The sequence below is a fragment of the Schistocerca gregaria genome, chromosome X (assembly GCF_023897955.1).
Source record: "Schistocerca gregaria isolate iqSchGreg1 chromosome X, iqSchGreg1.2, whole genome shotgun sequence".
Classification (NCBI taxonomy): domain Eukaryota; kingdom Metazoa; phylum Arthropoda; class Insecta; order Orthoptera; family Acrididae; genus Schistocerca; species Schistocerca gregaria.
In genome coordinates this window covers 330491981-330517910 of record NC_064931.1, presented here as the reverse complement: position 1 = coordinate 330517910, position 25930 = coordinate 330491981, and the positions used below count along the sequence as shown (strand labels likewise).

The 25930-nt window shown below is 42.8% G+C and overlaps 1 protein-coding gene across 2 annotated transcripts in view; it reads left to right on the top strand.

Annotated features, from left to right (window-relative positions):
• LOC126298319 (proton myo-inositol cotransporter-like) overlaps window positions 1–25930 on the top strand; it is a 520199-nt gene that overhangs the window by 326388 nt on the left and 167881 nt on the right. For both annotated transcript variants that reach the window (XR_007552594.1, XM_049989617.1), the window contains exon 3: window positions 24499–24627. Coding sequence is in view for 1 of the 2 variants with exons in the window: in XM_049989617.1 (XP_049845574.1) it covers window positions 24499–24627 (129 nt within the window). In the remaining variant the exon portion in view is untranslated. The remainder of the gene's footprint in view (window positions 1–24498; window positions 24628–25930) is intronic.

Genomic DNA, 25930 nt, shown 5'->3' with positions numbered 1-25930 from the left:
GGTTCTGATCCCAAACACTCGAGGAGTAATCCAGAACAGGTCGCACCAGCGTCCTACATGCGGTCGCCTTTACATATGAACCACACTTTCCTAAAATTCTCCCAATAAACCTAAGTCGACCACTCGCCTTCTCTACCTCAGTCATCACATGCTCGTTCCATTTCGTATCGCTTTGCAACGTTAAGCCCAGGTATTTAAACGACATGACTGTGTCAAGCAGTACATTATTAATGTCGTATCCACACGTTGCAGGTTTTTTCCCCCTACTCATCCGCATAAACTTACACTTTCTCATTCATCACACAAACTAGATATTTTCTCTATATCACCCAACTTCGACACCTTGACTTACACCGCAACATCATCAGCAAACAACTGCAGATTGCTGCCCACCCCGTCCGCCAAATAATTTATGTATATAGAGAATAACAGCCGTCCTATCACACTTCACTGGGTACTACTGACGATACCCTTGTCTCTGATGAACACCCGCCCTCGAGGACAACATACTGAGTTCCACTATTTATGAAGTCTTTGAGCCACTCACATATCTGGGAACTTGTTCCATATGCTCATGCCTTTGTTAACAGCCTGCAGTGAGGCACCGTGTCAAATGCTTTCCGGAAATATAGAAATATGGAAGCTGTCGGTTTCCCTTCATCCATATCTCGCAGTATATGATGTGAGAAAAGAGCAAGCTGAGTTTCGACCGAGCAACGCTTTCTAAATCATGTTCATTCGTGGACATCTGTTTTTCGGTCTCTAGAAAATTTATTATATTCGAACTGAGAACATGTTCAAAGTTTCTGCAGCAAACCAAAGTTAGAGATATTGGTCTGTAATTTGGCGTGTCCATTCTTTTACCCTTCTTATATACGGGAGTCACCTGAGCGTTTTCACAGTCGCTTGGGGCTTTGTGCTGCGCGAGAAATTTGCTATAAATGCAAGGTAGGCAAGGAGCCAATGCCCTGGAGGAAAGACGACGGTCTCATCCCGAAACACTATTGAGAAAAAAATTGGATATTGGGGATTTTTTGCTGACTGCAGAACGGTTCTACAACCGCCATCTTGCATTCCATGTAAGGATCGCGAAGATAAGGTAATAAAAATTAAGCCTTCTACGTAAGCAAATACAGTGTGTGAACCGTAACTGTTTACAGCGTACCACAGTGGTGTAAGTAATAGATATAGGATACTTGTGGTCTCCCAGGCCGGGAAACAGTCTCACGTTGGCCTACAAAAGCCACCTGAGCTCCAGCGCATGCGTGCTGTAGACGATTTTCGCTGAAATCTTCCTTCTATATTGAAAACCGTTGTTCTTGTACTTAAAATGTAAAATTCATTTTTGTGTAAATTTTACGTCAAATTACTGTGGATTTGAACAGTATAAAATTAACAATTAAATGGTTTTGTTCCTCTGATATTCTTTCTTCGAAACTACTTTGCTTTTCAGGGTTAAATTTATACCGAATCGCAACCGTAATTAGTTTTTGCACAACTTTTGGAAAAGTCGTTTTCATTAAGTGCACTTGAAAGTTTAAAATAATAATGTTAATAAAAGAGTCGACCAAGTTGGTGGCGTGAAAGAACGAGAGGATATTGAAAATTTCGCGCGGCGCCCATGGCAAGTAGCTTGTGGGCTTTTTAAGACAAGTTTGAGGCTATATCCGTCGATAGACCACAAGTATCCTTTGTTAAACTGTTCGTATCGGCTTCCTCTACACTACTACGGTACTTATGAACAGTTATCGCTCACAGCCTGTAGATAGTCGTTTTACCTCCGCTCCATTTGCGAGTGGAACAGGAAACGGAATGACTAGTAGCGGTACAAAGCACACCCCGCCATTCACCATATGGCGGCGGGCACAGTATGTATATAGACGTAGATCTGGATTATAAGCAGGCGTCTTAGTCCTACAGGACGGCAACTTACCAAAGGTAACACAAGAAAGAGAAAAATCGTTGAGTTTACTTGCTACCTCGAGACTGAGAACAATACAGGAGGTAACGACGTACTGCGTATTCCCGCTGCCCAGACTGTCCGACCTTCGTGGAAGCCCGATGCGTTTCCTCGATATCTTGCTAACTATTGTGAGAGTGCGAATCTAAACGAGTTGCCGTTGCTAATTCTGTGTTCCATACCACGTGACAGTGAATTCAGATGTGTACTGGATTTTTGGATGTCCATATATGGAAAGCAAGTGTGTGATGATACAGTAATGAACAAAAGAAGTTTGAAACTTCCTGGCAGATTAAAACTGTGTGCCCGACCGAGACTCGAACTCGGGACCTTTGCCAGGAAGTTTCATATCAGCGCACACTCCGCTGCAGAATGAAAATCTCATTGTGGAAACATCCCCCAGGCTGTGGCTAAGCCATCTCTCCGCAATAGCCTTTCTTTCAGGAGTGCTAGTTCTGCATGTTTCGCAGGAGAGCTTCTGTAAAGTTTGGAAGGTAGGAGACGTATACTGGCAGAAGTAAAGCTGTGAGTACCGGGCGTGAGTCGTGCTTCGGTAGCTCAGTTAGTAGAGCACTTGCCTGCGAAAGGCAAAGGTCCCGAGTTCGAGTCTCGGTCGGGCACACAGTTTTAATCTGCCACTCCGCCACTCCGCTGCAGAGTGAAAATCTCATTCTGGAAAAGAAGTTTGGTTTACAATGTTCAACATTGGCGAACTACAGGGCAAGATGAGTTCCGTCTCATCGGCGATAATTTGAAAGATCAGACAAACACGAAATCCTGGACTTGTTACACATTTGTTATCGAAATATTTCTCGCCATTTGCTGGTGAAATTGTCTCCGAACCTCTTGGCCATAGCATGGGCGAGGGGTTCCCAAGTAACTGAGTGGCCACCACGAAACACAAAGTATGGCCACGGTGCTGAAGTTTTTGACACGGTACCACGCAGATGGAAATACCTTTTGTTCATTAAATTATTACTGATGATAAATTTCCAGAGACAATCACCCACAAAACCTCGAAAATTCGAAGTCCGTCAGAACGAAAACTCATAGCAGCGGTCTTTATGGACTCTTAAGTGTACTTTCTAGTGGGTTTCGTAGCAAAGGACAGTAATATCAGTGGAGTGGTAGTGCTTCTGCAATACAATGATCTCTCACACTGTTGCAATCAAAGGGTCGCTGAATCAGTTTACGAGGGAAATTATCGCACACCTTCCCTATAGTTCGGACCTCACTACTAGCAATTCTCCCCTTTCGCGATGCTAAGCAAGCTGCTGGGAGGGAAATATTGTGGAAGTGATGCAGTGAAGAAATGGTTCAATTTATTGGCGGCAGCCGCCGATGAAATCTAAAGCTCTTTGGCAGATATGAAACATTTTTTAAATAACGGGCGTGATTATGTATAGAATTTAGGTACTCTTCAGTTTTGTAACTGGTATATTTTTTGGAAATAAATATTTCTTGAATTAATAAATAACAAGTGGTCCTTACGTTCTACATTACCTTCGTATTTTTCTAACGTTCCCGACCATTACGATTTCCAAACTTTTATTCGTGTATTTCTGGCGTGAAATCAGTGTGTCATGAAAAATACATTACTTTCGACAACGACTGCATCGGTCAGTAGGAGTGCTGGTTATTTGTGGTGTTACAGGTGGAAGCGTTGGTGACAAAGGAATTATGTATTCCATAAATACGAAGATGTATACGTGTTTTGTGAAAGTTATTTATTATCTTTAAAAGGTTTCCTTAATTTATTCCAAATTCGTGAGGGCCATTTCACTTGGGATATGTGCAAGGTACATCAGGATATTTTTCTTTGTAAGTATTTATTGTGTATTCTTGTTTTTCTGATACGTTCTACATCCTGTAGGAGATCCTCACTATGGATATGTTGGGACAAAAATTAAATATAATCTAATGTATTGCGAATTTCTTCGCCTAGAATTTAACCGGAAGACGTGTCGGAAGGTTGTACCAAGGGTTAGGAAATGAAGCACATGAGCCATGAGCTTATCGAGGACATGAAGACTGTTCTGATGTCACGATCATGTGAGGGCAACAGGTACCGATTCTTGAGAAGTGGGTGAATAGGTCGACTCATAAAGGGAGGTGTGGCCGTTCATTTCTAGCGAACAGCGTTCTTGCAGCATGGTAGGCTTGCAACATGCAACAAAACGTAATAGATCATTCATTTGAGCTGTATCATTCGTTTGGCGTGAGCAGACGAGACTTGTACTAAACTCTACAGATTACCCCATATATCTAGATCATCCCCCCCCCCCCCCCCAAACAGCTTCCTATACAGAGGCAAATTTAAAAAAAAAGTATCAAGCAAATGTTGATTAGCTTCCCGGGGAGCCATTAAACAGCACAATTGCCTTTCGTGTAACTCCGTTTGTTGCGAACATAGGAAAAGCAGTATGTCTTTCTTAAATATGTACCTATATGATTTTCTTCGACAGTCCACTTCCTCTCCTGAAGACGTGTTCAGAAAAGTGTCATAGTGTACTATCCACATAAACACTAAGCTATTAAGATCGCAACAAAAAATTAACTTTGACTCTTCTGTACTAGTAAACAGTGAAAGTAACGTAATTCATCCACTTCCTGTAGGTAACAGTAAACAAATGGAATCACAAGGAAAATTAATGTCCGTCGTTAAGTTAGCATTGTTCAGTTGAAAGTTTGTGTGTGAGTACAGTGTACATCAACGAAGAGAAAGTAGAAATGCTACTCATCCACGATGAATATAAGTTAGCAGAACAATAATGACCCGTGTGCATTTTCCTTCTTTCCATTTCTTTACTACCAACACCAGAAAGTCAACTAATCACGCTATACCGGGTACATGCACCGTGTGCTACTAGAGGAGAGTCAGTCATTTTGTATTACGACATTTATAACGTCATTTTAAAAAATAATAATCCGAGGGATTGAGGAAGGGGGAGCCGTGCAAACCTTGGAACTGGTTCTCCGCCAGCCATCCATTAGACGGGGTAGGTAACAGCCATTGCATCTTGAAAACAATGTGACTAAATGCCTCAAACAACACGCTTCCTCTTGTTTACAGAGGCACATCCTGCAGCAAATCTGGAAATGTTTTCCAAATAAAGTCCACATAATAAATCACTGCTGGTGCTTAGGATGAATTTTACTGCGAACATTTTCATCCTCTCACAAACGTTGGTTGAGAAGGTTTTCTATCCCAACTCCTCCACTTGATGTTTCACCTGTAAACACGACTGACACAAAGGGATGAAGGTTTGTGCAACATATCATTCGCAAAAGTTCACATCGTCGGTGATCGACAGGAGAAAACCTTGCGCGCTTGTGGTGGTGGTGGTGGTGGCGGCTATTGTAATGCTGATTATAATTATGTTGATTATGGTTATGATGGTGATGATACGTACACGGGAACCTGAAGTATTACCTATCGCCATCCTCCATGTCTTCTCCATGCGCTGCTATGAAATGTGTAACGCACAACGGCAGTGTCTTTCTATTGTGCGCTTATAGCGGATGTTATTGAAAGACTTGCAGAAGACGTCCTTGCTGCTCAAGCATAAGATCAAACCTTGGTGCTGCGGCTGGTCCCACCGGAGGTTCGAGTCCTCCCTCGGGCATGGGTGTGTGTGTTTGTCCTTAGGAAAATTTAGGTTTAGTAGTGTGTAAGCTCAGGGGCTGATGACCTTAGCACTTAAGTCCAATAAGATTTCACACACATTTGAACAAACCGTGGTGCACCTCCTCCTAGTGTTTTTGTTGCTACAGTTCCTCTCTCAGAAAAGCGACGTTAATAGCATCAGAGCTTGGGTGACAGCAGACCACCGGGGAACTTATTACTACTGCTACTACATGTGCGACAAGTTAGACATGCCTACCCCAAACTTCAAATGTAAACATGTCTTCGTCATAGGATGTAATACAAGCATAATTAAATTGACTTGAACCGATAAATTAAGTCGAATATCTTACAAAACGCATTTTAACTATTCTTTACACACTTCAGTTGTTCGACTGTACCCCGAAACTGGTTGAACGTTTATTTGTAGAAATATCTCAGAAAGAGAAGTTTTCCCTCATATTTTTACAAGGACTTTTCTGATGTTTTTATGTGAGAAAACCGCCCGATTGTAAAAGTAATTTTGTAACACCTTGTGTAACAAGAGAGCAAAAAGAAAAAAAGAAACTGGAGGACGTAGGAGATGAAACTGATTAGGAAAAATCATTGCATGTTTGACAAAGAGGGTTGTGAAGACTGCCCCATGAAATGCCATGACAACTTGGAGATCAATCTCATAGTGTGAATGACGCGGTGAACGAAATTCCTAGAGACGATCTCGTAGTCATTAGTTCTTTCAGGCCAAAGGACTTATTTTTCCCTTCTCTGTGTTTTACGTAGAACGTCATTACTAACAGCTGTAAAGTAAATGTTTTGACTGCGAAAGCATAGCTAATGAAAAAACGCAGAAGTGTACTATTGTTCCTAACAGGGCTACTGCGTTTTTTATGCACATCCATAGCCAGATGTTCACTACTTTTCATTTCGTGACACCACCAGTACTTAGGCTCAGATTATAGTTCTCTCCATGAAGAACACAACACACAAATTTACAGTACGCGTCAATGTATCTGAAACAACAAGGCTATGGGACGTTTATAGAATTAAAACGAAGGAAAACTTCGGATTTTCTGGTGCATTTGTTTACTTGTGGTCTACCCAACTGACAACATAAGTTGTAAATCAGCATAACAGCTTTTACGCAAGGATTGAATTAAGTACTCCACTGCGAGAAATATAACAACCCAGATCTGCCTCATCGCTTATTAATCAAATGGAAAATCTCTTCTGCCGAGAAATCAGTCTTGTCAACTAGGCTTAAAGCGTTTATAAACAGTTCAGTTACAACCGATCAGGCAATAGTGTCTTATCTCAACACATACGTATCGAAAACTTCCCGTGAAGCCTTCAGCAGTAGCCAGTAAGTTCATTATCTTCCGCTGTAATTACTAAACGTTTATAAAATAGGAGTTGCAAAATTTGTTGAACAAATCGCTAAGATGTGTACGTGTGCACTGAAATTTCGCAATATAGTTAAATGTTAGCATCCGTAAACCTTTGGGAAGAAGAATGACACCACTTCGTCAGATTCCCTTCTTGAAACCCACTAATGGCACAAGGTGACATAAAATGACACCTTTTTGGAGTTACCAAAAATCTGTGCGGCATAATTTAAGTAAGCAGCGAAATCCGAGCGATAAATTTAATCGAGATTCCAGCACATTGGCTATCTCAAGTTTGGCCGTTTGGATAATCGTCGAAAGACGTATTTACAAACTTTTATAAAACGCTTCAGTAAGTTATCAAATTTAGAGTGATTTGAAGCACAGTTGCCCTGTGTCGTCAGCGCATCCGAATGCCATATTATTTCTCAGCCAACTGAAAACGTTCGCTTTCCCTGGCACGAAAGCCGACAACGTTCCGGTTCTTTGAACGCATACTTAAAACAGCAATGGCTCAACGTTTCCTCCTCCAGCTTTCAGATACAAAATGTGTATGTTGAGATCGGACTCTCCATAGTGGCAATTATTTCTGAAACCTTAATGAATTTGGTTGTCGCTGAATTAAGCCACTTTTCTCACACAATCTTTAAAAGTCAGCGAAAAATGATAGGTGCTGATCTTGCATTATGAATCATTTATATGTTTAGAGAAAATTTGGTCTCATATTACGCGTTCTTGTGGCACAGCCGATGATAATTTTGCTTGTATCGACCATTCGTCGTTCAGTATAAAGTATCTGATTCTATTAGTCATACACTGTTGGCGCCAATCAAATACCTGCACAGATACTCAGTATGAACGTGATGCGTTAAAAAAAATGGCGACTCAATGGTATTTACGTGGAAATGTGTATCAGGAAATGTGCGTGTACATGGAGAAAGGTATCGACAAACACCATGTAGCGCCGAACAAAGCTGATGCATAATTGTCAGTGCAGTCAGTCAAACGTAATAGTTTTAAGAATTGCAGTAGTGCAATCAAGCAGCTCATAAACACAGTCTGCTTACGAATTGAGGATAACTGAGACAAAAATGCATGCAAAACAGAAGACGTGAGCAGAAAATCGGCGGCTATGTAATATTAATATCGGTAGATTAGCAACGATTGTGTGAAAGCCATCATTCTACAAGATTTCGATAAACGTAAGATCGGTTACTGATATGTGCTTGAAAAGGCCACACACACTGATGTGGACAGAGATTTTATTGACAATGTGTAACAAATATTCGTCTTCCATGTAAAGCATCGTTACGGCAGAAGTAATTTGGTTCCAACATTTAGATCCGGAATAGAGAATGCTTCGACTGAGTCCAAAATAAGCCTTTAATTAGTGTTTTCTGTTGTTTCAAATACTTCGTGACAAATGAAAAGTTGGGCCAAAGAGAGGCTCGAACCTGTGATCTTCTGCTTATCGACCACAGTAACGTTAATTATTTGGCTATCTGAATCCTAAGTAAAATCCAGTTAAAATACTGAGCCTACGATGTAATGAATACGTGTTGATAATCTGTCTCGAATAAATTTTCTGTTGTTACGGTTATTTCACTGAATTGTATGTTCAGCGTTTTTCAAACGATTTCATGTATATCATTTGTTTCTCATTGAATTACATTCATTTCATCCTTGTTGATCTGATTTTTTATCTTCCTTTTTTTTTTTATTTCAGTCCCTTGTATATTTCGGTGGGTAAGAACTAGACTACAGATTCAAGTCTACACCCCAGGATTTTTTTTATCTGACACTTATCGCTTCTTTCACGGCCGTCAATGATTTGTCAATGTGAAAATGCTTAGTTGATATATAGATCGGACACCACATTACGAGGTTTTCCGCTCTCGGAGCCTCATGTTATGCGTAAGTTCAACTTTTCTTCTGCAAGAAATTATTTTTTTGATACGAATCTCTATCAACAGACGAAAGTACATATCTCAAATATTACGTAAATAACTTTCAGCCAGTATATTTATGAGAGGGTGCAGCACAAAATGGCGGCCATATAGCAGGACAAGCCGCGGTTCTCTATCACTTCCGTTACTCTGGTAATACAAATCCGGAATGGAGAAACTCTGGTTGTCTATTTAGAATTAATAGGAGAAAACTTCAGTGACAGTTAAGATTCTATTTAGGCCAATAGGCATGCTCAGATAGTCTAATACTTTAAGACTTGGGTCAATACGACGTACATTACATTGCAGGTTCAGCGTTTATGAGCCTATTTCAGCGGCACTGCATCCTCATATACCCATTCACTTCATGTCCGTAGTTTTATAAATGTTATCAAAAATGTGCTATGGCATATGGAGATAACTTTGCAGGGGGATAAAAGTATTTTGTCTATATCTTCGTTTTAAGAAGACATTCATTTTTTTATTGGACGGTAAACCGGGGGATATGTACTGATCGAAGTAAGAGTACGTCACTGAGCTTGTCACTCGACGTGGATGGCTTTGTTCGCCAAACAAATAGAGTAAGTGAGACGCGGAGCGTGCTTTTCTCAGAATGCTCAGTAGGCGGGGGTCAGTAGCCGTGCTATCTCTTTCACCTGACGGCAGAGCCACAACCCGTCTCTTGCTCCCTGGTTTGACCGAGGCTCTCGAATCATCCAGATTTAGAGTTCTCGTGCCTTCCCTAAATAGCTTAATGCAAAGCTGTAATGTTTCTTTTAAGAAGTTTTTGGCCTATTACCTAGATGACTGTACAATGAAGATGCAGCGCCAGAAAACTATAGCGTAATGCAGTAAGACGCGCAGAAAATAGAAGACTGGTGCAGAGACTTGCAGTTGACCCCCAGAGAAAATAAATGTAGCTTATTGCACACAAACACAATGTTGGTGATAAATTATTGGAAACATTTAGTCGCAAAATTTGTAGGGATACCGTCCAGAGCGATGTAAAGTGTAATGGCCATATAAAACTACTAGCAGGTAAAGATGATAGGCTGAGATTCACTGGAAAAATGCAAAGGGAATGGGATTCATCGACGAAAGAAGCGGCTTATGAAACTCTCGATCTGTCTATTCTAGAGCACTTCTTTTCAGGCTGGGGCTTTGCCAGGTAAGATGGAAAGAAGGGATGGTGAACATACAAAGAATAGCGCCGCCTTTCGTCACAGGTTCGTTCAGTAACTACGAGAACGTTACGCTGATACTGAACAAACAAATTAGCAGATACAAGCGAAGCGTTATGAAGCGCGGAGAATTTTATTGTTAAAATGTGTAGAACATTTGTTCCGAGAAGAGTGGGGCAACTTCGTCCCACATACGCTCGTACTTATCACGAAATGGCCTCCACAGGAAGATTAGAGGAATAGGATGCCTGCGGCCGCTATTCTTCCGACGCACCTCTTGGTAGTGGGACAGGAACTCAAGTGTACCCGAAGTCTCCTCCGCCACACACCGTAAGGTGACTTGCAGAGTGTACATGTAGATGAGGTCAGATCCTGTGCTGCGTCTCCTTATGACTTTATTGTCGACGAGACATTAAACCCTCATCTTCCTTCATACCTGGTTTCTGCCTTGCTTCAGATCGGACGTACCACCAGTGGCTAGGCCAATAAAGAAACAACAATTCCCATTATTCTGTGGGACAAACTGTTCATCCTGTGCTGCCATTGAGCAACTATCCTACGATTCTCCCTCTAGAATTAATACGTAGGAAAAAATGTACAGCTGGTTCGTTTGAACGCCAATGTTTTACTAGTCATTGTCATATTTGAGGTGCCTTCTTCTTCCGGCCTTTAGACTGATTTACACTGTTAGTTGCGTTGGGTGAGGGGGGGGGGGGGGGGGAGAGAGAGAATACCTACAGTAACGTGGATTCCGAACCACGGTAATATTTCTCACACAGGAAATTCATTACTAGAGGCGAAAGGTGCGAGAAGTGGCAGAAAGCCATTCTAAGACTGAATGGCGCTGGAACACCGTTCATTTGAATCTGGAGTCTGACACCTCTTGGACAATGGGTATAGTCTACTAATATATGTTATCTGATTAAGGAAGTATTTGTCATCACATAGCTGTGCATAGTCGGAACTCTTGATGGTCTAGCAGTAAAGCGTGTGCCTGGAAACAGGGAGGTCGCGGGTTTGGACTACGGAAATTTTCAGTCTGCCTGTAATCTAGGCTTCACCTCCCAACGACGTGAGAAGCCGCCAGGAATGACACGTAGTTTGGATTCCTCGTTAACTGTACTTTCCCCATTTAGGTATCTTGCATCGATTAGGCCCATGGAAATCGCCGAAGTGGCGTCCAATTGAAAGAATTTGCACTAGCAACAGAGAGACTTGAAAGTATTATACTTGGGCGCAATTCTTTTCCGACATTGAATTCTATTCTTACGCTGAGATAAGTTCCATGATAATCAAACCATTCAGTGGCAGCGGACTAGCACTTTTCTACAAACGTGCACGAGATCTCACACAAAGGAAACGACACGTATTTGAATATGTTTGGTTCTGCACTGTCAGTGGTAGTTGCAGACAACGCAAGATCCATTTCATCCCATCCACGTCCCCATTCGTTGACTCCTTGCGCCTAACATTTCGGCATTTCGTATTCCGTGTAGTGCGCAACGTTTTTACCATCTGGTGAGAGGACGAACACGCGATTGAATTTATCGCTCAAATTGAAACATGTCACAGCGTAAGGGTGCGTGTTGTTAGTGTTCGAAAACCAGTCACGCGCTAATACACCACGACGTACTGTCGTAGTAATGCGAAAAATCTCATTTGTTTTGTGTATACGATTACTGAACATGTAACTGTACACTTACTACGATCATTAAACTGTTGGGCTAAGCAACGGTCTTCCACGGATTCCGTTCACCCAGCAACGCTACTCACATATACTCTGTGGGAGAACAGGAGTAGCGTGTCAACCTTAACATCCCGTTTCTCTTCACACTGCATTCTTAGAAGTGCGCATTTCATTGGCAAGTTGGCGGACGAATCTTCTCCTACTTATCCAACGCCTAGAATTAAATTGTTCAAACTGTTCTGTAGAATTAAACTGTTCGAACTGTTCTGCCTGTGGCTTAAATGACCCTGTTTGTCGTTAAATTCCTGTCCAGAGTGATCGTGCTCTTCTAATCAGGTGATGCATATTGCGAAACTTTTCTCTATACATTTGTTCGACTTTCCACACGCTATACATTCACTGAAATTGCTGTAAAGAGTAATGCTCCATCTGAATCTTTGACGACCAGTCGTGAACTGGAGAAACTGGTAAAGTCCACCCTGAACACATCACAGGTGACTGTATATTGTTCTTCAGGGTGGCGCTACTAATGTCGAAGTGTCAGACAGCTGTTTGTTATGCAGCGTGTTCAGTTTACAAACAAACATGGTATGACTGAACGTTGCCTTTGAGTAGGACGGAGCTGCCGTTTGTTGACATAAAAATCGCACCACTGCTGTTAGAGCGGACATACTTCGATTCAGAATATCACAGATACTGGACAAATATAAGCCTGCATACAACATGGTTGTAAATTTGAAAAATACTTTTATTAAATACTAGTACTGAAAAGTATTGAACACTCTTCGCAGTCTTAAATATTGTAGTAAATCCGAAGTCTTTCAGTTGCAGTTTCATGAGCTTTATCTCATTCTGTTGAGTTATCGCTAAACTGGATGAGAGAACATTGGTGCTGTGTTCTTTGTTAGTCAATACTTCCTCGTCCAACCTGTGTTACAAACTTCGTCCTCCCTAAAATTATAAATGTTTACCGTATGCACAGAATTTCGCCTAATCTCTTGACAGTTCCGTCTGCTTCTACAGCAACTTTGCGTCAGACCATTCAAGTTTTCAACGAAAGGAAGATTATAGATACTTCTTGCTCATCGCTATTGTTTTGTTTTTCAAAAATCATCTTACTGAGGTTGGTGACGTTTTTTACATATTTATGAATTAAATTTGGCTTTTAAAACTTATGAAAGACTCGAGGTTTCTCTCATTTTAATATTGACACCCATGTCATCTTCAGTGGTTCTCATTTTGTTTCTGTAAAATATTATACAAAACTCATGGCTGATTCCCTTTCTTAGGCCTAGACGGATAAAAGCACGCCAACTTATACATCTCTTCTTTGAACGTAACGTTTTTCCAAACGAGCAATCATCATAAATTAAGAATACGCTAAAAGTATTACCGACAACCAATGAAGATGCCAACGTAACGGTTAGAAGTCACATGACGTCTGTAATATGGCGCAGTTGATTGCATGGTAAATACGTTGTTTTCTCAACAGCAGCGATTTTTCATTGTTCAACAGTATTTTGTCAGTTGTTGGTATACACGTGTGGTAGAAGCATTTCGTGGGGACTAACCAGATACCGCAGTGTCGGACAGTTAAAGAAAGACAACATAAAGTGCTCGTTCCCTTGAATGTTGATCAGTTGCGGGCAAGGGGAGAACCAAGAGCCGGCCGCCGTGGCAGGGCGGTTCTAGGCGCGTCAGTCCGGAACCGCGCGACTGCTACAGTCGCAGGTTCGAATCCTGCCTCGGGCATGGATATGTGTGATGTCCTTAGGTTAGTTCGGTTTAAGTAGTTCTAAGTTCTAGGGGACTGTGACCTACGATGTTAAGTCCCATAGTGCTTCTGCGTTGGCCTTCAAAACGCTTGAGCAGACTATCTGTCCAATCTCAGATTTCTTAAAATTAGTGCTCAGAAAGCGATGCAGAATTTAAAATTTCGTAGTGTGTAGGAATTGAAGGTACTGGACAAAGAAAAGCGTCTAGCTCACTGTACAGTGTACTTGGTTTTGGTCATTTGTTGACGTCTGTGGAATAGCGGTAGTGGATCGTATTTTCTCCACTGATAAGACGTGGTTTCACCTTAGGGATACGTGAATACGCGAAACTCAATAATTTGAGCAAACGAAATCCAAATGTCTTTCTTGAAAACACGTTGCACTGTCAGAAAATTGGTATTGTATGTGACGCGTCGTCGTATAGTGAGCCCCATTTTTGTTGAAATTACAAGGAAATATTCTGCACCAAGACATGATTACACAGTTTATTTTGCTTCTTGGGGCTGATGGGCGCAACTTCTCGATCACCCTGTAGTCTTCAGGCCTAAAGCAGACATAAGTTTCGTCAGTATTTTCCAAGAATAAAACAAGGCCCACTGAAGATGATACGTAGGTGTCGATAAATGTAAGGGTAAGAATAAAAACAAGGTGAAGTATTAGGTTTTGCCCAAGTCGGAATTACAGAAACGAAATGTCTTTTAAAATCTTGTCCAATATGTAAAAACCTTAGCTCGTATATATGCCTTAACAATTGGAGCGGTTGGCCACGTCTTCAGTTATTTAGATATCAATATTTGCAAACACGACCATTTATTTTCTTTATGGGAATGAAAATGCTTAAAATGGCTCTGAGCACGATGGGACTTAACTTCTAAGGTCATCAGTCCCCTAGAACTTAGAACTACTTAAACCTAACTCTCCTAAGGACGTCACACACATCCATTCCCGAGGCAGGATTCGAACCTGCAACCGTAGCAGTCGCGCGGTTCTGGACTGAAGCGCCTAGAACCGCTGGACCACTGCGGTCGGCCTGGGAATTAAAGAAGATAGATTTCCTGTTACGAACTACATAATATAAAGCAGTGTCTCTTAGAACAGTGCATGTATCTAGGGCACTGGGAAATATCGTAGGCGCAAACACTTACCGTTAAGTGTGTTGTTCATCTAATATTCTTCCTGTAGCTAAATAGTCATGCTTTTTGTTTCTATACTGGCAATTTATGCTCACTCCAGTAGTGATTTCCTTGGAGGTGCTTGCACCCTTTTTATTTACTCCCTGAACATACTCGTAGTAGACATACTTCAAACAACAGTTGAGCTACTCAGATGAACTATACTGCCCACAAGAGAGATGTGATTCGCCCAACTCCTTAGGCCCTCAACTGTTTCAGAGTTAAGTTCCAGTGTTTGCCCTCGGTAAACAATTTCCAACAGGTAACTGCCCCTGAAATATTTATTTCCGGCAATTGGTTCCTCATCTCAGAGTACTTTGTTTGCGGTCATCTACCGTCTGTGTAGTGTTTTTGGCTTCCCTGTATTTCGGTTAGAAAAACAAATACACTGCTTGACAAAATAACTGAAGCTCTCGGAAGATTTGATCGGATGTCAATGTTAACTTCGTGCACGTACGAAAAAAGGTGCCTCCTTGTGGGTCTCCATTTGGCCGGCTGGTCGAAACGTCCGATATCCAGACATGTGGGGTATTGTGCACCAAGCACATCTGATAACAGATAATTGACTCGCTACAACGTACTGTGTCATCCCGCACTAAAGGTCAGACCAGCAACAGCCGGACTATTGAATTACCGTCCTATGCGTAGGCTGACGTTGAGAACACTACATAACCGACTGCGTTTGGAGTATTGCCGCGATCGGGAAGCATGGGCTGCTGATGAATGGAGTCGCATTCTCTTTGATAGTACCATGGTCTCAATTTTAAGCAAGGTAATGCTGATCCACACGCGGCACGTATCTCCATGAACTGTTTGCGTGATTTTGAGGTATTGCCGTGGCCGGCAAGGTCATCCGATCCGTCCCCAATAGAAGGCTTGTGGAAACATATCGGACGGCACTTCTGTCCCAGTGTCCGTCTCCAGGATATTAAGGACTAGTTACAATAGTTGTGAGCTGCGAAGTGGCCTCATACTGCGAAGTCATTTATAAATGTGGTTCGAAATAACACATACGTCTCAACCCCTGAAGTTTCATTTCGTTTCCTCTTCTTTTCCTGGATGATTAACTGTTTTCTTGGCCAGTGTAATTTCTAGTTTGAGGCGGTCGGTATGTTACCGACGTAGCACAGGCAGTCAACAGCTAAGCTTAGATTATAATTACGGGTGGAAGGCGGTGAAGAAATAGCTTCTGCCGCGCGGGATTAGCCGAGCGGTCGCGGGCGCTGCAGTCATGGACTGTGCGGCTGGTCCCGGCGGAGTTTCGAGTCCTCCCTCGGGCATGGGTGTGTGTGTTTGTCCTTAGGATAATTTAGGTTAAGTAAAGCGTAAGCTTAGGGACTGATGACCTTAGCAGTTAAGACCCATAAGATTTCACACACATTTGAACATTTGAAATAGCTTCTCTTTAGAGACAAGAGAACATGCGTAGAACGTAGCACCATGTAGAGGAGAAGCGTAGAGCTCTATTGAAGGATATTGCAATGCTCTGACGGCAGCAGTAAGCCATGTGAACGAACGCTGCAGGAAGCCGGCAATACAGAGTGTATACATCTGCGACGTCTACTTTCTCCGGCGTGCTCGAGGTCAACCGTAGCACACAATGGTAGCTTGCCAATTCCAGCACACCAGTCGGCACTCCAGTGGACGACAGATCTGGCGTTCTGCGTCGAGGTTGCGTCTGTTTATTGTGCAATCCCACACAGGCACATACCTCCCCCCTCCTCTCATGTATATTCAACGTTATCGTACTCGCCATGTATAGACAAGGCCCATTACGCATCCTGTACAAATCTGTGCTTAAACAGTTATTAATGGGTACGCATTGGTTCTAAATAGCTTTAGACGAATACTGGAATGTTTTCTCGGATATCTGTCCCTTTTGCGCAGTACAAGATATGGACTGCTCAAGTGTTCCACCACAACACGAACTCCACAGCATTAATGTTTTCTCGTCAACGAATATACTTCCTCGGCACAAAAGCAACAAGATTGCTCGCAATATTTACACGAAATATTTGCCGCTATGCAACATTGCGACTTTTGTGTATTTCAATTCGTATGAGCATTTATTAATTGACACGTGCTCGTCAAGAGGAATGGATTCTTGCCGTAATTGTCAACGTTTGAAATCGGCTGATAGGCTGCTCGCTTTAAACTCCTTGTTCTTCCGTTTCATTAACATCATCTACTTTACAAACACGACTGCACTTTCCGCTTTATGAAAGTAATTCGAATTCGGTTCACACTGAACATAATTCTAAAGGGAACGCGGCTCTTCAGTGTGCCTGACGTCAAGAGAGATCCAGTGGTGTGTGGATGCAAGGAATTTCTGGAGGAACCCTTCCCTCTTTTTCAACGGTGGTGCTCTCTTGAACATTGAAAATTAGCAGCAATTCAATAGTAACTGGCATGACCTTATGTGGAATTAGTTCATTGACAGAACATTGCTCTTAATTGCAACGCATTCTAAAGAAATATTCCTTAAGGCACTGAGGTTGAAGAATTCGCTGCTTTAAAAATCTACCCGCAATATTACGTCAGCTCCTCCATGGTATCTTATGGAGTAAAGTGATTAGAGGAACAATCTTGACGTAAGTCAAGCTTCGGTACTTTGTTAGACCGTGGGCGTTTTCGAACTGTGCTGTGCAGGTGAGCTACGCCCTTAAGTATACGAGTGACGCTTCGTTTATGGAATCAAAACATTCTGGGCGTGAATTATTCAAAATTTTCAGTTTTAATAGACACACACAGAAGAGAGGCTTGTGGTTGCATTATGTGAAAGAGGAGGGCAACAGTTCAGTCTCTCTGTCACTCATAAACATAAACTTTGAACGTTACATTGACTCAGCGTACGATACAAAATAAAGCAATGTTTCGAGAGTCACGCTCTCATAATCATGAGAGAATAAGATATTCTGGTGAATGAGCGGGTAGTGTGATGCGATAGACGATGGCTGTTTATGCAAATTATTTTATGACTGCTACTTTGCTTGCTCAAGTACCTGCGATTTATGAACAGCAAGAAGACTAGAGGTTGATTCTCAAAACGCATATCACTGTGTTAACACGGCTTTACTGTGTGGTTTGTATTAAATACGCTACTGACCATTAAAATTGCTACACTAAGAAGAAATGCAGATGATAAACGGGTATTCATTGGACAAATATATTACACTAGAACAGGCATGTGATTACACTTTCACGCAATTTGGGTGCATGGATCCTGAGAAATCAGTACCCAGAACAACCACCTCTGGCCGTAATAACGGCCTTAATGGCCTGGTCATTGGGTCAAACAGAGCTTGGATGGCGTGTACAGGTACAGCTGCCCATGCAGCTTCAACACAATACCACAGTTCATAAAGAGTAGTGACTGGCGTATTGTGACGAGCCAGTTGCTCGGCCACCATTGACCAGACGTTTTCAGTTGGTGAGAGATCTGGAGAATGTGCTGGCCAGGGCAGCAGTCGAACATTTTCTGTATCCAGAAAGGCCCATACTGGACCTGCAACATGCGGTTGTGCATTATCGTGCTGAAATGTAGGGTTTCATAGGGATCGGATTAAGGGTAGAGCCACGGGTCGTAACACATCTGAAATGTAACGTCCACTGTTCAAAGTGCCGTCAGTGTGAACAAGAGGTGACCAAGGCGTGTAACTAACGGCACCCCATACCATCACGCTGGGTGATACGCCAGTATGGCGATGACGAATACACGCTTCCAATGTGCGTTCACCGCGATGTCGCCAAACACGGATGCGACCATCATGATGCTGTAAACAGAACCTGGATTCACCCGAAAAAATTACGTTTTGCCGTTTGTGCCCCAGGTTCGTCTTTGAGCACACCATCACAGGCGCTCCCGCCTGTGATGCAGCGTCAAGGGTAACCATAGCCATGGTCTCCGAGCTGGTGGTCCATGCTGCTGCAAACGTCGTCGAACTGTTCGTGCTGATGTTTTCTTGCAAGCGTCCCCATCTGTTGAATCAGGGATCGAGATGTGGCTGCACGATCCGTTACAGGCATGCGGATAAGATGCCTGTCATCTCGACTGCTAGTGATACGAGGCCGTTGGAATCCAGCACGGCGTTCCGTATTACCCTTCTGAACCCACCGATTCCATTTTCTGGAAACAGTCATTGGATCTCGACCAATGCGAGCAGCAGTGTCGCGATACGATAAACCGCAATCGCGATAGACTACAATCCGACCTTTATCAAATTCGGAAACGTGATGGTACGCATTTCTCCTCCTTACACGAGGCATAACAACTTTCCACCAGGCAACGCCAGTCAACTGCTGTTTGTGTATGAGAAATTGGTTGGAAACTTTCCTCATGTCAGCACGTTGTAGGTGTCACCACCGGCACCAGCCTTGTGTGAATGGTCTGAAAAGCAAAGCAACTCACAGCATCTTCTTCCTGTCAATTAAATTTCGTGTCTGTAGCACGTCATCTTCGCGTTGTAGCAATTTTAATGGCCAGTAGTGTAAATAAAACTGTTGACTCAATAGCCAAAAGACTGGTACACCTGCCTAATATTGTGTAGGTCCCCCGCGACCACGCAGAAGTGCCCCAACACGACGTGGCATGGACTCGACTAATGTCTGAAGTAGTGCCGGAAGGAACCGACACCATGAATCTTGCAGGGCTGTCCATAAATCCGTAAGAGTACGATAGCGTGGAGATCGCTTCTGAACATCACGTTGCAAAGCATCCCAGCTATGCTCAATAATTTTCATGTGTGGGGAGTATGGTGGCTACTGGAAGGGTTTAAACTCAGAAGAGTGTTCCTGGCGTCACTCTGTAGAAATTTTGAACGTGTGGGGTGTCTCATTGTCCTGCTTGAATTGCCCAAGTCCATGGGAATGCACGAAAATATCAAATGGCTCTGAGCACTATGAGACTTAACTTCTGAGGTCATCAGTCCCCTAGAACTTAGAACTACTTAAACCTAACTAACCTAAGGACATCACACAAAACCATGCCAGAGGCAGGATTCGAACCTGTGATCGTAGCGGTCGCGCGGTTCCAAACTCGGAATGCACAACTGACATGTATTATTGCAGGTGGTCAGACAGGATGCTTACGTACGTGTCACTTGCAGAGTCGCATCTAGAAGTATAAGGGGTCCCATATCGCTCCAATTCCACACGCCCCATACCATTACAGAGCCTCCTCCAGCTTGAAGAGTCCCCTGCTGACATAAAGGCTTCATGGATTCATGAGGTTATCTCCATACACGTACACGTCTGGCCGCTCGATAAAATTTGAAAGGAAACTCGTCCGACCAGGTGACATGTTTTCAATCATCAACAGTCCAATGACGGTGTTGATGGGCCCAGGCGAGGCGTAAAGCTTTGTGTCGTGCAGTCATCAAAGGTACACGAGTGCACCTTCGGCACCGAAAGCCTATACCGATGATGTTTCTTTGAATGCTCCGCACGCTGGCACTTGTTAATGGCCCAGCATTGAAGTCTGCAGCAATTTGCAGAAAGGTTGCTCTTCTGTCGTCGTTGGTCCCGTTCTTGCAGGATCTTTTTACGGCCGCAGCGATGTGGGAGATTTGATGTTTTACCGTATTCCTGAAATTCATGGTACACTAGTGAAATGGTCGTACGAGAAAATCCCAACTTCATCGCTACCTCTGAGATTCTGTGTCCCATGTCTCGTGCGCCGACTATAACGCCAAGTTCAAACTCACTTAAATCTTGATAACCTGCCATTGTAGCAGCAGTAACCGATCTAACAACTGCGCCAGACGCTTGTTGTCTTATATAGGCGTTGCCGACCACAGAGCCTTATTGTGCCTGTTCACGTATCTCTGTATTTCAATACGCATGCCTAGACTTTTTTTTGCGCTTTAGTACATGTCTATTTGAGGAGTTAAACTTTTCATTTCTATTTAATTTCTATTTTTTCCCATTAATAACCAGTTGAAGTTTTGTATTTGTATTTCAATTACATTATACTTCCTTTTTTTAAGACAGTTGAAAATCATTATTCTGGAAAATCTATGCAGTAGTGGAAAATCCAAAGAAAAAGTAATTATTTTATGCTAACGATAGACAGTGAGGCAGAAAAATGACATTCAAAAGATTCGTATTGGCTTTGGACGCCATTGTATACTATAAACACTAACGGAAAAATAACAGCATCAGGAAGTTATGTGACATAAACCAAAGTTGGTAGAAGTGCTTTTATATCTGAAAGATGATGTCCACTCCAATTTCGCGAGCGTCGCATAAGAGTTGCATCCTCATAATGGCGCTACTAGTGCCAATCACGTTTGCTGTAAATACATACTGTAACGGTCGTGAGCGTTAGTTACCTTTGAGACTGAACGTCGTGAGTTTCTGGTAGTCAAGAATGCCTTTAATGCGATAAAGACGCTACTATCAGCACATCACTGAGTTCGAACGAGGTCGTGTATTTTGACTATGAGACTCTGAATGTTCCGTCTATGATACTGCAGAAAGACTTGGCAGGAATTTAGCCACTGTACGTAATTACTGGCAACGGTGGTCACGAGAATGTGAGGTCGCAAGAAGACTGGGCTCCGGACAGCCACGTGGCACTTTCGAGAGGGAAGGCCATCGTGTTAGGCGTATAGCTGTGGCTGTAGCAGCAATCTGAGCAGCGGTTGGCACCACAGTGAGGCAATGATCTGTTATATATCGATTATTTCAAGGACAGCTCCGAACCAGGCGCCCTGTAGCGTGCATTCCACTAACCTCAAACCATTGCCACTTCCGACTTCAGTGGTGTCAAGCGAGAGCTCATTCGAGTTCAGGGTGGAGGTCTGTTATTTCCGATGGAAACCAGTTCTATCTCGGTGCCAGTGATGGCCGTGTTAGGGGGCCAGTAGAAGGCCTGCAAGCAACCTGTCTGTTTGCTAGACACACTGGACCAACACCTGGAGTTATGGTCTGGGATGCGATTTCGTGGGAGCGGGAGGACTCTCTTGGTTGTACCACGTACCATGATGGCAAATTTGTACGTCAGTCTGGTGATTAGACCTGTTATGCTGCCATTCGTGAACAGCATTCCAGGGAATGTTCAACAGTAAAGCGCTGGCCCACATACCTTGTTCCAATGCAACATGCGCTACAAAGTGTCAGCATGTTGCCTTGGTCTACTCGATCATCAGATCTGTCCCCAATTGAGCACACATGGGACATTATCGGACGTCAGCTCCAGCGTCATCCACAAACAGCATTATCGGTAGGCCGGCCGTTGTGGACGAGCGGTTCTAGGCGCTTCAGTTGGGAACCGCGCGATCGCTACAGTCGCAGGTTCGAATCCTGCCTCGGGCATGGATGTGTGTGATGTCATTAGGTTAGTCATGTTTAAATAGTTCTAAGTTCTAGGGGACTGATAACCTCAGATTTAACATCTGAGGTCCCATAGTGCTCAGAGCCATTTGAACCATTATCGGTACTTGTATTGACCGACCAAGTGCAACAGGCATGGAACTGCATCCCACAAACATATCTAGCAGCACCACACAATGCATGCACGTTTGCATGCTTGCATACAACATTCTGGCGGTTACACTGGTTATTAATGTACCAGCATTTCACATTTGCAACGGTTTATCTGATGCTTCATTAAACTGTTGATCTTGCAATGTTAATCACTTAAATATGTTATCTAGACAAATGTATTCCCGAATTTTCATTACTCTACATTATATATTGGTGCTGCAATTTTTTTTTTCATCAATGTATTTCTACTATATCAATTTACCATCCACATCACAGCTGTAACTTCTAAAATTTTCGCGTTTGGTCTTCAGTTCCTTATCAGTATTGCAACCGGAAGTTTTTGTATGTTTAATTTAAAGAGAAGAACCTTCCGTTCGTTTGAACATTTCTTGTCGTCGTCGTTCTCCGCCGCCTCAATCTCGCTTTCCCTTTTCATTCGGCCTTCCTAATCATTTTCGCCCGTCACAGAACTGCACTCGGATGGAAATGGTAACGGCACTGATCTCTCTTATCGGCGACAACTTATATACCAGGTTGTTTTAAGTCGAGTGTGTCCTGATGTTTCCTTCAGAGCGAGGTGGCAACACATTGGACTCTTAATCGAGAGGATGGTGGTTCAAATCCCTGTCCGGCTACCCAAATCTAGGTTTTCAGTAATAGCTTAGCTGAATGCTGAAGATTACTTTTAAAGGGAGCGCACGATTTCGTTTCCCAATCCGAGCTTGAGATCCATCTCTAATGATTTTGACGTCGACTGGACGTCAAACCATAGTCGTCCTTCCACACCTCTTCTCGACTGCTCTGTGCCAAATTAGACATGTGGCACTGGTACAAATTCCATAGAAACGTGGTTTTCCGAGGACTTGGTTGTTTTTAACATTATATTTAGGTCTTTTAACTTTGTTGGTAGGAGTCAAATGCTCTAGATACCCTGCTGCCGATAGGAACCTACCGATTTTTCAGAACACTGAGCCAACATAGAGCAAACTTTTTTCCTTGTTGGGTCTTCACCTCCTAAGTTTCGAAAGATACTGTGTGCACTCTGAAATTAACTCTCCGCATAACATGAGCCGTATTAGTCCAGTATTTCTCTTCGTATGCACAATCCAATATTTATGCGATACTATAAAATTTTGTATGAGAACGTCAATGTTCTGAACTAATGGTTTGGGAAAGTGACAGTAACGTCTGTGATAGTAGCTACAATTTCATTGCGCAGACTGAGCATTATAACGTCAGTATTTACAGAAGGAATCTCTTTTGTCTGGCTGCCTCATTGGGACTACTGGTAGTTCTTAATTAAATTAGTTCCCTTCGTGGTATGAGACTGTAAGAATGTAAGTTTTACACGAGTTCTGGCTTTAATTCAGGTTAGACTGCGCTAACAGAATTGGTGAACTTCCGCCAAGTTCGCAAATAAATGTGTACTTTGCATTTATTTCAACGGCGTAGGCCACGTCACCGAACAGTTGGTCGTAGCCTTTAAATCGGTGGCTGTAACTCATTAATATTTAACACTATTTTAAGGTAGCTGTGTGTTTTTCTTACAATTATCCTGTGCTTCACGAAGTACTTGTATATGTCTAGTAAATTTCAGTATATTCTGGATTCATCCTGAATTTTCGTACACTTGCCGTAAAAGATTAGTGCTATATTAGTCACCAGTTACACACGTTATTAAAAAAAACTAAAAAAGATGTTTTGACATGTCATATACTTCGAAACAGGTTATGAACCTAAAACTTTCTGGGAGACATTTCTGGCAAGTAATAATCTAATGCATCTTCTCGAATAACCCGGTTTACAAGAACGGAAGTGTTCTGATTATTCGTTGTACAGACCATAAGTGGAAAATTTTGAGGAAGGAGCATCTGCAAATGAAAATTATTGACTTAACTCCCGCCGAAGAGGCTACTGTGCAAGATGTTTATAAACCGACATTGTATTTGTAAGCTCTTAAAAATTTTGTAGATTTCAGTAGTTACTAAAAACTCGATTAGGATTCGTTCATGAACTTAAATGACCAACTTGTCCGCCCCCGGTAGCTGAGTGGTCAGCGCTACAGAATGTCAATCCTAAGGGCCCGGGTTCGATTCCCGACTGGGAATTCGGGAAAGAACTATGTCCGAATTCTAAAAGACTTACGTCGTTGCTTTCAAGAGGCATGGCGGTCACTGTCTTTGCTTTAACGTTCAGGTCTCTGCAACCTTTAATGAATCCTAATGCACCCATATCACTGTTAATGTTATGGTTTTAAATAACATCTAAATTTTTCTCTGTTTCAGATCGATTGGGAAGGAAACCAGTAATCCTAGTAGCAAGTTTCGTGTTCACGGCTGGTTCTGTGATCATGGGTATAGCGCCCGGCAAGGAACTGCTCCTCATTGGGAGAATTATTGTGGGGATTGGAATCGGTGAGTACACTTTAACTTTTGTTTGTATACGAGAGATAGGTGAAAATTTTTCAGCAAAAGTGAAGGATGGTTATTTATTGGCTGAGAGGGGAGATCTGTGAAATACCCGTCTGCGGCTGACATTGCATCTTCAGGAATCAATACACAGTGTCACTCTCTCTCTTTCTCTCTCTCTGTGTGTGTGTGTGTGTGTGTGTGTGTGTGTGTGTGTGTGTGTGTGTGTGTGTGTGTGTGTGTGTGTGTTTACAAAACTCAGCAAGGGTCGTACAATATGAAGATGTGTGTGTATGACGGCCCAAAGTTGAAGCTATAATGCAGACTAAGAGAGTGTGGACAAATATTTGGGTTGTCACTTACAGCCAAGTGTGTAATGAATGAATAGAGGAGTACGTTGCGAGTTAACTGATTATTAGCGAGAGATGATGATCGACACAAGTATTTTGCAAATTGCACAAGAATTAGTTTGTGAGGTCAGCAGCATCTAAGGTGAATCTTCACTATCGCGGGGACAGTGGGTCGACATGTGTAAACCGCTGTTCAGGACGACCAAAAGCGTTTGCTAAAGGACCTTACCTCATCTCCGGAGAGCCATTTGAGGCGATCGACGGCACGAGTCGACCTCGTTGCAGAATCCCATTTCTGCCAGGAATGTACGGAGACAAACGCTCCGCGAAGGCTGCATCAGCCGACGACCGATGTACCTTTGCTTACACCATGACATGGAGCTCAACGAACATCCTCACTGGACCATGGAACAGTGTCGGCGTGTAGCACGTTTCGACGAATCCAGGTTTCAGTTCCATCAAGTTGATGAGCGCATAAGTGTGTGGTGTATGCCTCCTGAAGCCATGGATCTTATATGCCATCAATGTTGTCTGCTGACTGAGGGTGATCAGTTAAGGTATGGGCTGTGGTCATACAGTCTCTTTTCAGGGACCAAAGACAGGTTCGACTTATGTGGACATTTTCGCAGACCATCTGCAGTCCTTTCTGGTATCAGAGTACTTTAATGGAATTGCTGTGTTTCTACAGGAGAAAGAACCATGATGTCGCAGATAGCTTGATGAATACTCCAGCGAAATTACACCATGAAATCTTCTCCCTTCCCCCTTCCGCCGTTCCACGTCACCCGATCTTAACTCAATCATTTATGGGATGTCGTCAATACCCGTTTATACCCGATGAACCAGTGTCAACTATACGAGAAGAGGTGTGTTTAGCACTGCAAGATGGCTGGATAAAATTTCTCCTGAACCATTCAAAAACTCTTAGAGTATATTCCTCGGTGTTATTGCAATTTTGA